The 11415-nt window shown below is 23.7% G+C and overlaps 1 protein-coding gene across 1 annotated transcript; it reads left to right on the top strand.

The window, feature by feature from the left end:
• The first annotated feature begins 1939 nt into the window (after nt 1-1939).
• Nucleotides 1940-7422, top strand: LOC145829413 (putative transcriptional regulatory protein NIS_0560). Its single transcript, XM_082937194.1, has 5 exons — nt 1940-2194; nt 4188-4312; nt 4900-5024; nt 5872-6040; nt 6262-7422. Exons 1-5 carry the CDS (start codon nt 1951-1953, stop codon nt 6487-6489), a joined length of 891 nt encoding a protein of 296 aa, XP_082793320.1. The 5' UTR covers nt 1940-1950; the 3' UTR covers nt 6490-7422.
• The last annotated feature ends 3993 nt before the right edge of the window (nt 7423-11415 follow it).

The raw sequence follows: 11415 nt of genomic DNA, 5'->3' as shown, positions 1-11415 counted from the left end.
ACCTCTAGAAAATTATTTTACATTAAAATACCATCCCAAATTAAATCTACATAAATCTTGTTTAATAAAATAATTGAGCAACTTTTAAAAACTTAATTATAGCAAAAACATATTGTTTTAATTTGTACATCAGTTTAAACAGCAAAATAATTATGTCATAATACTAAGTTAAAAAAAAAATCTTCAACAGTCTAAGTAAAACCTTTACCAATAGCAAACCTTAAGTTAATTGTTATACTTCTTTTTTTTTTACAACTAATTTCCGTGTGAGTTTGGTTTATTACTATTTTAATTATTTATTATTTAATTTTTTAATCCATAGTGTCTATAAAATTCTTAAAAATGTAACATAAGTATTAAATTCTTACTTAATTTAAGTATTGTAAGTTTTTGCTTTTATTAAACCACAACTTTTTAAAACATAAATTTTTCAACATTTTGGTTTTCATTTTGTTTTACTTGATATTTTTTATTACTTCCATTTATTTCGTTCAAAATTTTTTTTCAAGATTTATTTGTAACAACTGACGATATAGATATTGTTTTGTTTATAATATACTGTAAAAATAAAAAATATACTATAGGTTATTACTTATATTACAACAGTGATTGTTCCCAAAATTTAAAACTGCTGTTGTAGTATACTAATATAAAGTAACTTATTTTGTAAATTCTTGGTCATTACAATAACGAGTTATTTTTACAAAATTTTTTTAAGGTATACAACTTAACTCTAGTTTTAATAATTATATGTTAATCTTAGTTTTAACTATTTATACACCTCTTTTCAGAGGATATCTCAAGTTGTAAACTAGAACCTTATTTTTAGCTATGTTAATGCACATATATGAAAAATTGTATACCTACTAATTTAAACCTTATAAAGTTTCTACTTAGTTTCAATTCATTAAGTAACAGAGTTACCACACACTTATGATAATTCAGCACAGTTTTAGGTCACTCAGGACATAATTTTTGACTCAAAGAAAGGCAAACTAGTAGTAATTATAAGATTACACTAAAAAACATATTCTACAAAATATAAATTTAAACTTAAAATTGGGAAGAGCTTTTACTAAGGTCATCAATTGTAACAACTAAGGTCATCAATCAATTGTATTCAAAGGTTCTTTTTATTTTTACTTGAACTTTGAAAAAAGTATGGTTCTGCACTTTAACTGTCCACAACAAGAAGTATATCTTTGATATATTTTTAAAAATTGGGAAATTTGACAAAAAGTTAAATGGCGTTTAAGATAATTTGATAACCAGTTACCACCCTGTGTTGATAGTATTTTTATTAAAATTATTACCACAAAATTGCATTTAATGGCTTAGGTAACTCAGCTCTATTTTAATAAAATTTAAAAATCTAGTATACAGACTAACAAGTTTGCTATATTGTTTGCCTGCATTTTATCTTTAATTCATTTAGTAAATTCATAAGTTGTGTTAGGTATGGTTTTCTTGTGTTTTGGTAATAAAATTCTAAAAGTTGCCACAAACTCAGGGTAATTCAGGCTATTTTTAAACTTTTAAAAACCTCAGTTCAACTCAAATCATTTTGAACTTTTTGGAAAACTCAGGTTTATTTGATTATTTTGTGAAATTTCAGACTATTTTATATGACTATAAATATTTTCTTTTCCTAAAAATAAAGTTATTGTTTAAGTTATTTTATTAGGTATTTAAGCTTGATTAATTTTTTTAAATTTTTTGGCTAATGTTATTTTTTTTTATAGAATTTCTGATAAACTCAGACCAACTCAATGTAACTCAGATTATTACTTTTTGTTTACTCAGGCATGCCTTTTTGCTTTAATTCTATTCTGTTAAAACTTAATTGTCTTATTGTTTTATTTTTTAGTTTTGTAAATAAGAAAGTTTATTTCCTGTACAAAATTATTAACTTTAATTTAACATACGGTTTTGCAGGTGTTTAGTCTAATTATGTTTAGGAAAACTTTTAGCTCTGTTGTCTATAAACTTAATTCCACTGTAACATTTCAAAAAGGATCACAACCCCTTACTAATTTAATAAATTTACAATGTTTAAACATTGAGAGAAGTATTTCTGTTTCTTCACTCAAGTTTGGTACTAATCCAGGTCAAAGGTCACAAAAAGTAGCTGCTGGTCAGAAAAAAGGAAATCTAATTTCCAAATTAGTTACTAAACTGCGCGGAGCTATGAGATGTAAGTTTTATTTAAATATTACAAATAATCTTACTTTGTTTTCTCAAGTTTCAATTAATAGTCAAAATACTACATTAAAGTACCTTATGGCATTATGTTATAAAATAGTCTGATAATGATTTTATATTGAATTAATTTCTTATAAAACTCTTCTTTAGACTAGTGCTTTAATTTTTATTATTATAAAAAAAAAAAAAACTTTAATTCTACACTCATAACAACAAACACAATTAAAGTATTAAAAATTGTTTCAATGATTTATTATTTTAAGCAAAAAGGCCATTACATACAAATATAATTTAAACTGATGATACATCAGGAAGTTTTTATACAATAATTAGTTTTTAAAATAGGTTTCAAATGCCCTACCTTTTTTCTTATTTATAAGTTTTAGAACTCAGTATATGTTCATTTTAGTAAAAAAATTTAAGTATTTGACTAAATATACTTAAATATATGAGACTAATTAACTAAGTAAAAACAAAAAAGACAACAACAGCTTGAAATTTACTCAATTTGTTAAAGGCATAGGAGGCTTCATCTAGTTTTTTACAAGTTTATCTTAGCTGTCAGACAATTTTACTTATCACCAGAATTAAAATTAACTTATGAAATTAAGGGATCAAAGTTTGTGAGTGCAAAAGATTTTGTGTCGAAAACGCAAACTAAAAAACTATTTTTCACTAAATAACTATTTCTCCTTCAATTTTCAACATTTGAAAAAAAAAATATTAATACTACGTAAATCTTTTTTTTATGAGTTTAATAAAAAAGTTGAATTCCTAAATGTATTTTTTTTTTCAATGTTTAAAAAGTTAAATTTAAAAGTTTTATTAACTGTCAAATAAATGTTTACTTAAGTTTTAGGTCTCTAAAAAAGAGCTAGATAGGTTATTGGTGAGTTCATGAATATAAAAGAAAATTGACCATATAAAAATAGTAGTTCATAGGTTAGCATTGAAAACTTTTTACAAAAATAACTTTATCTCAAAATTTTGTTAAAATAATTGAAATATTTTAAATAGCATAGAGAAACATCTTAAAGTTTTATAAATTCATTACTTAACAAATTGTTATTTTTATTCCTATAATCTAACAAGATTGTTTTGTTTGATTCTTTTGTTAGCAACCATTATCAAGTAATATTTTTTAACGCATAAGGGGTCCATCTTGTTGTTAACAAGATGATCTTATTTTAATTTTTTTTATCTAGATTCTAGACTATCAGATATTTTAAACCATTTAACAAAATTAAAAGTAGCTTTTGAGATATGAGCAATCAAAGTCAGTGAGCAAATAGGTTTCTTATAGAAGGCCCAAACCAAATATGCAAAAATAAGACTGTTTTACAAAAAAAATATTTTCTCCTTTATTAAGCAATCTTCTTCAAGTTTTCACACTAAGTCCTTTGGTAATATTAATATTTGGTAATATAACCCCTTTTTTTAATGCAGGAAACTGTTTAATTATAAAAAAAAAAATTATTAAGAAAACCACTTAACTTTTTTAATATGATGTTTTTAATTTTTCATATTTAAAGAATTACAACATAAAAACTATATAAGTTGTGTTTCCTGAACATTTGAGGTCTTTATCTCAAAAAATTAAGAAGATAGATTTCAAGTGAATTTTTAATTTCCTAAGAGAACTGACAAAAAAAAAGTTGCAGTCTGTACGTTTGTAATGGAAACATTTTACCAAAACTTCCATATCTCAAATATTAATCATAGTTTTTGTATTTTACAGAAACTGACTTATTGTTTAAACTTTAAGCTTTAATATGAAAAAAAATGCTAAATTAATATAAATCATATCCCCTTTTTTTAAAGATAAGTTTTAAAATTTCATTTTTTTACTTTTTTTTCTTTGAGTTAACACTAAAATAACTTTACTTTAAATGAAATACACTTTAAATTAGAAACAATTATTTTAATTAAAATATTTAATAAAGTTTTACTCAAGTTAAAAAAGGTTAACCAGATACTTTTTTTAGTACCTAATGGTCAATTGGAATTAGATACTAGAAAAAATAGAAATCTCCATAGGATGATTGCACAAGTAAGATCCGAAGGTTTATCAGAAGGTGTTGTCAAAAGAACTCTTGATCCAAATAAAAATGTTGGTGTTCTGTTTGTTTGTTTATATTATTTATTATTGGAAATTGTTTCTTACAGTAGTCTTTACTAATATACAAGTGATTGTTATAATATATTTTGCTTAAAGATTAACTAAATTATTACTGTTAGTTACTAAAACTGATTATAATTTCAGAGTTTGATACTTGCGTTTAACTGAGTTTCCCACATGATCATTGTATAAGATGTTAAGGCAGCCTTTATTTATATTTGATAAGTATTTAAATGACTACTTGGCCACAATTTATTATTTCCTTAAATAGATAATAATTTTTTGAATATTTAAATTCTTATCTTTTAGAGAATTTTATTTCTTAATTGATTATTGCCATCTATAAGTTATAAGTTGCTTTAATAAAAAAAAAAGCCAAGTCGTCATTTAATTAATGTGATAAACAAGAAATTGGTAACTTTCCATACTTTTGGTCAACTACGTTTTTTCTTTAAAATTAAAATTCTGTAAAATTAAAACCTGAAATACAACAATCTATGCAAAGCATTAGTTTTTAAGTTATCTAATTGTATTTATCAACAGTCAAAAGTATTTTTTATTTGTAAAATTTTTTATAGCAACTGAATGAGTTCCAGTTTATGATCGAAGGACCTGAAGGTATACTGATGTTGATCGATTGTCAAACCAAACATCTTCAGGTAGCTAGAGCTGTCATCAGCAAGGTCGCAAAGCAATCAGGAGTGTTAGTTTCTAAATACGTTCGCTTTTTTAAGTGATTTTTTGAATTATAGAACCTTGATACACTTCATAATATATATTTAGTAATATAGTATTAGAAGGCGGCTCTATTTGCTTTTTTAGAAGTATATTTTATATCTAATCTTAAATATTATAATAAATATGCACTTTAGCTATTTTATTTATAACCCGGTTTCACTGGAAAAAATTCGAATCTTTTCAAATATATAAATGAAATAAAATGAAATATAAAATAGTTAACTTGCTTTTTTATTAATATACTTAAATAAGCTCTTTATTTAACAGTAAATTGAGCAACATTTTTCAGTACAAATGATATTATATATCTAATCTTTTAAATATTTTCAAATTATACATGGAATTTAGTTATGTTAGTTTAAACCTTTTTTTTAAATTTAAGTAGTCCTGATTTCGACAAATAAAAAAAGTTGTTGTAAACTCATTAAAATTTTAAACCTTATTTAAATGTCTGTATGAATATATGTTTAAATCATCAAATAAAAATTTGATACGAGCAGTCTGTTTACAAATAGAAGCAATTTATTATAAATTAAATATTAACAGCTATAACTGAGAAACCTCAATGAATGATGTTCTGGTATCTATAACTATTTTTTGTTTAAAATATGATATAGTTGTTGAAAATGTTGGTAAGCAAAAAACTTTGATTTAAAATCTTTGAGTCAAAGCTTATATTAAATATTGTTCTTTTTATTACTTCAAGTTTACTTCACTCCCAAAAGTATCAATAAGTAAAAATATCATTTACTTATAGTTAATTTTTGTCTTCTGTATCTTAAATTTTTAATAAACTCACAATTAAAATACAGCAAGCTGCTAGTCTCCGACGGATTTGACAGGGATAACTATTTTGAAAGAAAAGGTTTCGTATCAGTACTAAATGTAGTCAATGGAGTGAAGTTGGATGAAGAAGCAGCAACCGACCTGGCTATTGAATGCTCTTGTGAGGAAGTAGAAGTTCAAGATGAAACCCTAGAGGTTATTAACATTTTGCCTTCGAACTTTTAACTGTTCCTATTCGCCTAATTTGTTCAGATTTTTAAGGCTTGCTAAGTTTTGAAGTTATACATATTTTCACGCAGTTTTAAATATTGTTTTAAAATTCATAATTTTTAGGTGTCTATTTAAAAAAAAAAATATTAACTTTAAGTTGATGTTTTTTGAAAACAACTAGCATAACATTTCATGATTTTTTTTAGATGGTATGCGATCCACCAGATTTTAAAGATGTTATTGAACTTATTGAAGAAAAAAAGATAAAAATAATCGATTCAAGAGTTGGATTTAGACCTTTGATGAAAATAGAACTTGATGATAATCACACTGTGTTCATGAAATCTTTTCAGAAGAGAATTATGGAAAATATAGACATCAACTTTAATTTCCAATACCTTACATGTAATTACGATCTTGAAGAAGAAGAGTAAAATGTTCAGCTTATTTAGATAAAGGAATAATCAAGTTTTGCGTGGGTGTCTTATCAGGCAATTAGAATTAAATGAGTAATGTTGATTGATATTTACATTTATACTACACGTAGTAAAGTTCTAAAATATTTTTGAGTTTCTTAAGTTATTTTTGTGCTTGTCAAACATTTTTATTGGCATCTAAATAGTATCTATTTAGCCCTGTGCTTTAAATGCTTTTTATCTAAAAATGTTTTACATTAACTCGATAATGATTTTGTTTTAAATTTGGATAATGTTAAGCTGAGCAAAAGTTACATCTACATTTTTTATCTAACTCAGTTTAAAATTGAACAGTTATTTAACATAAGATTCCTTCGCTTAATGCGGATTAGACCGAAATTATTCAACCTTTTAAAATTTATTTATGCATAAGAATTTCATTGTTCTCAATTTTGTAATAAAATTTGATAATTTTGCGTAGTTACAAACTGCAAAGTTGCTATATATTTAAACTAAAATTTTTAAATTATACATTGTAGGCAATTACAATGAAGGCATGTGTGTATATTTAAGTTAGTAAAACTGTCTCTTACTTATACAAAACTATTATTAAATGTTTGTGAGATACTTTTGATTTGTTAAACGAAGCAGTTTTGAAATCTGTAGAAAATAATAGTTATATAAATTCTTTATCGTAAAGTAAATTTTGTTTTATACGTGTACTGAACAATATTGTCAAAAATAATTTTACCTAAAAACAAATGTCTTAACTTATTTAGTTATAGTTAACAAAAGTGATTCGGTCAATAATTAGTATAAGAACTACTGACACCCACGCTTGACGTTTTTTCCGTTGTTTTTCTAGGCCTTTTTACGAGATGTAATCGAAAAGTTTAAAATTATATTGTGAATGTATTAGAAAATTTTATGAAATAAATGCTTATAGTAAAAATTCAATTTTGGATTAAATTAGCTTTATTTATGTTAAATGATAAAAATAAAATAACTTAGCTTTTCTATATTTATATGGTCCTTTTATTCAAGATGGTATTTTTATATAAATTTAATAATGTTTTTAACCAGTACAATGTTTAAAGGGTACTTAAATTTGAAAAAGTATTGTTTTATGAGCTTTGAGTTAATAAATAGACTAGATGTATATCATTTAGTATAAGATTATATAATAAAATTTTATATTTAATATTGTATCTAATATATAATTTAAGTTTTTATTTTAGTTAAGTACCTATTTTTCATTTAAGTATTTTAATTAAAGAAATATTTATGCTACAATTAAAGAACTAAGTTTTATAAAAGCCTTAAAACAACTCAAACGGTTAATTTAGTTAATTAATTAAGGGAATAATATATAGATAGTTTTCGGTTTACCTACCGATGTTTTAAGTTACAGTCATTTAGTTTTAAAATTTCAAGCGTAGACGATGTAAACTGGAAAATATATAAGTTTTTTTAGGCATAAACATAAAATGTTAATCATTAGTATCTTGAATAAGACTTCAAAAACAAATTTGTTGATCTAATGGGTTACATGGTTATTCAATTTCTTATAAAAAAGTATTATGGAGTTACATCTCCGAAAATAGTTTAATTAATAATAAGTAAAACAGGCCCATGTAGAGTCTAATTAACAAGATTATAATAGTAGAATTTTCTTTTAATATGTAAAAATGAGAACACTTACAAATGTTAAAAAATAGCCCTATTTTAGTAAGTTTTAAAACAATTTTAAGTCGTGTATCAAAATATATTTCATTGAAAAAGATCACGAAGGTCTGGTCAATACGGTTACTTAAGTAAATTAAAAAAAAGTACATGAAAGCAATTATTTCATAATAACTCTTATATTGATATAGTTTGGCTTATCTCGCTCCAGTCTAATCAGTAATTTTACAGTAAGAAAGTTTTATTGCTTCAAAAATTACATCACATTTTGTACAAGTATTTTTCCATTATAAAAGTTATTTTAAACTAAATAGTTTTACTAAAGAAGAGTTTTAAAAAATACTCTTTAAATAAAAATGTTCAAAATAAATGTGAATTTAACACAGGCTGTCCTCTATAAAAAAAAGAGTACATAGCTAAGAAATTAACTGTCTTAAAGATAACAAAAAGCACTAACTATGTTTTTTTTTTAAACAGGTTAAAAAAGTTTTTTATTTTTGAGTATCCAAATTATATTTTCGTGAAACTTAGCAGTTCTTTACTAAGATTAAGTATTAAAATCTGAAAATTTAAGTAAGTTTAATTTAATTCTTAACATAGTTGTATTCTTTTTGATATCATTCTTAGCATAATAAATAATCTTAAGATATAAAACTTACCAATTGTAAGCATGTTGTACTTTTTGCTTCAAACAATAGTTGGTCGCTCGAATAGTTTAAACAGATAGCAAATATAAAAATCATAAGATTTTTACAAAAATAAACATTATTGGAAAACTAATACTATAGAATGTTTATTCTATGTTGATCAGACAATACTTTAAGTTAACACATGGTACGGTCTATCTTTAATAGTTAACTTTTAAAAAATAGTGTCTATATTATTGAATATATTGAGAAATGACAAAAAAAATATTCTTCGTATTTTTTCTTAAATTTCATTAAAAAATTAAAAAAACCTTATAAAAAGAAAAAAAAAGCTATCTATGCAATTTTATTTGAAAAATAGAAATCTTTTTTGCAGTTTAATTTTATTGAATGAAAATTAAACAGAAAAGTTTCGTAGCAGTTATATACAAATTAAAACTTTATTACTCGATGACTTGAGTTTCAGTTTACGTTGTAATCTGGACGTAGCCTTAAAAAGAAAGTTTTATTCTTGTTTTAATTTTTTTTTTCATCAAAACTTTTATATGTAATGTTTATAAAAAAAATGTTTAAATTGTAGTTATACCTTTAAAATTATTCTTCGAAATCTTCGAAGTTTGATTAATTAACTTTGTATTGTAAATAAATTTAATTATATATGATTGTATCGTTTAGAAAATAAAATAATTTATTTATCATGAAGCATTTATTACACATACTTAAAATACTTCAAGACAACTATTGTACTAAATATAATGTTATTCTATAATTTTATTTAATTGTAGGGTCACTTTTAATTTAACAGAAAAAAATTATAAAAATCCCAATCGTTAAAAATTAAAGTTTAATTGTTAAATTTTTCATTTAATTCTAGTAAAATAGGTTTTTTCTTATTAAACAGTATGAAAAATTCTGCATATTTTTTTAAAATACAAAACAAATTGTTGATTCACGGGGGTTCTTTGCGGCGATATTATATTCTAATTGTGTTGCCATTGAATTTTTTTTATGGGTGGTTTTCATCAAAAGATGTATAAATTAAATTTAGAAGTTGTTTGTAAAAATAGAGTATTCAATCGCAACACAATTAAAATATCATACATTCGTACAAGTAATATAGAAGCAAAATAATAGCACACACAATAAAATTTCAAACAAAATAATAAAAACGATAAAAGTAGCACAAAAGATATACTTTGCAATTTCCGCAAAGAACCCTGCCCTTTAACCAATGCCTAGTTTCTAATATAATCTATTGAGCAACAGTAACATCCAATAAAGCAGCCAAATAGTGCTTGGGGTACGTGGGGTACTACGGGAAACAGTTTAAAAAAAGACGTATGACTCATTTATCTCTATTTAACAATACTAATAAAAGACATACAACAGAACTTGCTATCTATATTTGGGATTTAAAGAACAACAAAACATATTTTAAGATAAAATGATTAGATTAATTAAGCGGAACAAAATCCAAATTTAGAATATAATTTGGTTACATACTTTGTAACCTAGAAAAGTCGAAACAGATAAAGCAGACAAAACTAAATCACTAAACAAGAAAAGTGATAAAATAAATATATGTACAAATTACCAAAAATTATTATTTAGAAAACTAAACCCAAAGAAATTTTAATCAAAGTAAAATTAGTCCGAGGACACGAACAGTTTAATTTTTCTAATATCACTTTTCTTTTCCGCATTTTACAAAATTTTTAATAGTGGTTACTAAAAATTTTTCAAAATGCACAAGTTCTTAAATTAATAACAAGACAAATATAAAAATTTACTTTGTACATTTACGTACACATAAACACTAACAAAAATAATTTTTAGATCTATACAATTAAAAAAAAATATATATTGATCAACATTTTGCCAGCGGATTTTTTTTGTAAAACTAATGATATGGAACAATTAAGTAAAAAAAGTCATCAAAAAGTATTGAGTTTTTTTTTTGTATAAACTCTAAAGACCAGTTTCCGAAGGTGTGCAAGAAAGTTGTCAGGAAAAACTGGCAAAAAACATTTACAGAGTTACGATGCAACCAGTAGACCAGGTGAAAGTTTTGTTTTTAATTTTTCATACTAGTTTATGTGTTCCTACAAACTAATGCTGATAAAACTATTTGTTTAAGTTAAAAAAGTGCTATATGATTTTAATACAGCAATAAACGATTAAATCCTAGATAATTTATAAACATTTATGTTAAAAAAAAAAAAAAATACAATAAAAGAATGTTGCATGTAAAGCCAGAAGTAAGTTAGTAAGAAAAGAACTATTTCTTTTTTTTTATTTTTGTAAATCAAGTTAAGATTAGAACCTATATAATAGTGATTGTTTAAACTATATTCCTTTTTTTTAAGCTTATATGCTAGGAAGGTACATTTGTTTAAACGATATATCAAACGTAAGTGTTTTTGTTTTAGTGTTAAAACTAATGAAAAAAAGAAACTTTTGATTTAAACTTTTATTTGTAATAATAAATGTGATCCTTAACTTTTGGATTAATTTTATAAATAAACTTTATATGGATGCCTCTTTACCATCTCTAACTTTTTAATTAAAAACATTTGAAAAAATGTGTACAACACAACTTTTGTTTTTAGTTAGT

The sequence above is a fragment of the Thalia democratica genome, chromosome 2 (assembly GCF_965202585.1).
Source record: "Thalia democratica chromosome 2, ktThaDemo2.hap1.1, whole genome shotgun sequence".
Lineage (NCBI taxonomy): Eukaryota > Metazoa > Chordata > Thaliacea > Salpida > Salpidae > Thalia > Thalia democratica.
Note: the sequence above shows the minus strand (reverse complement) of the source record. Positions and strands in the feature narration are given on the sequence as shown.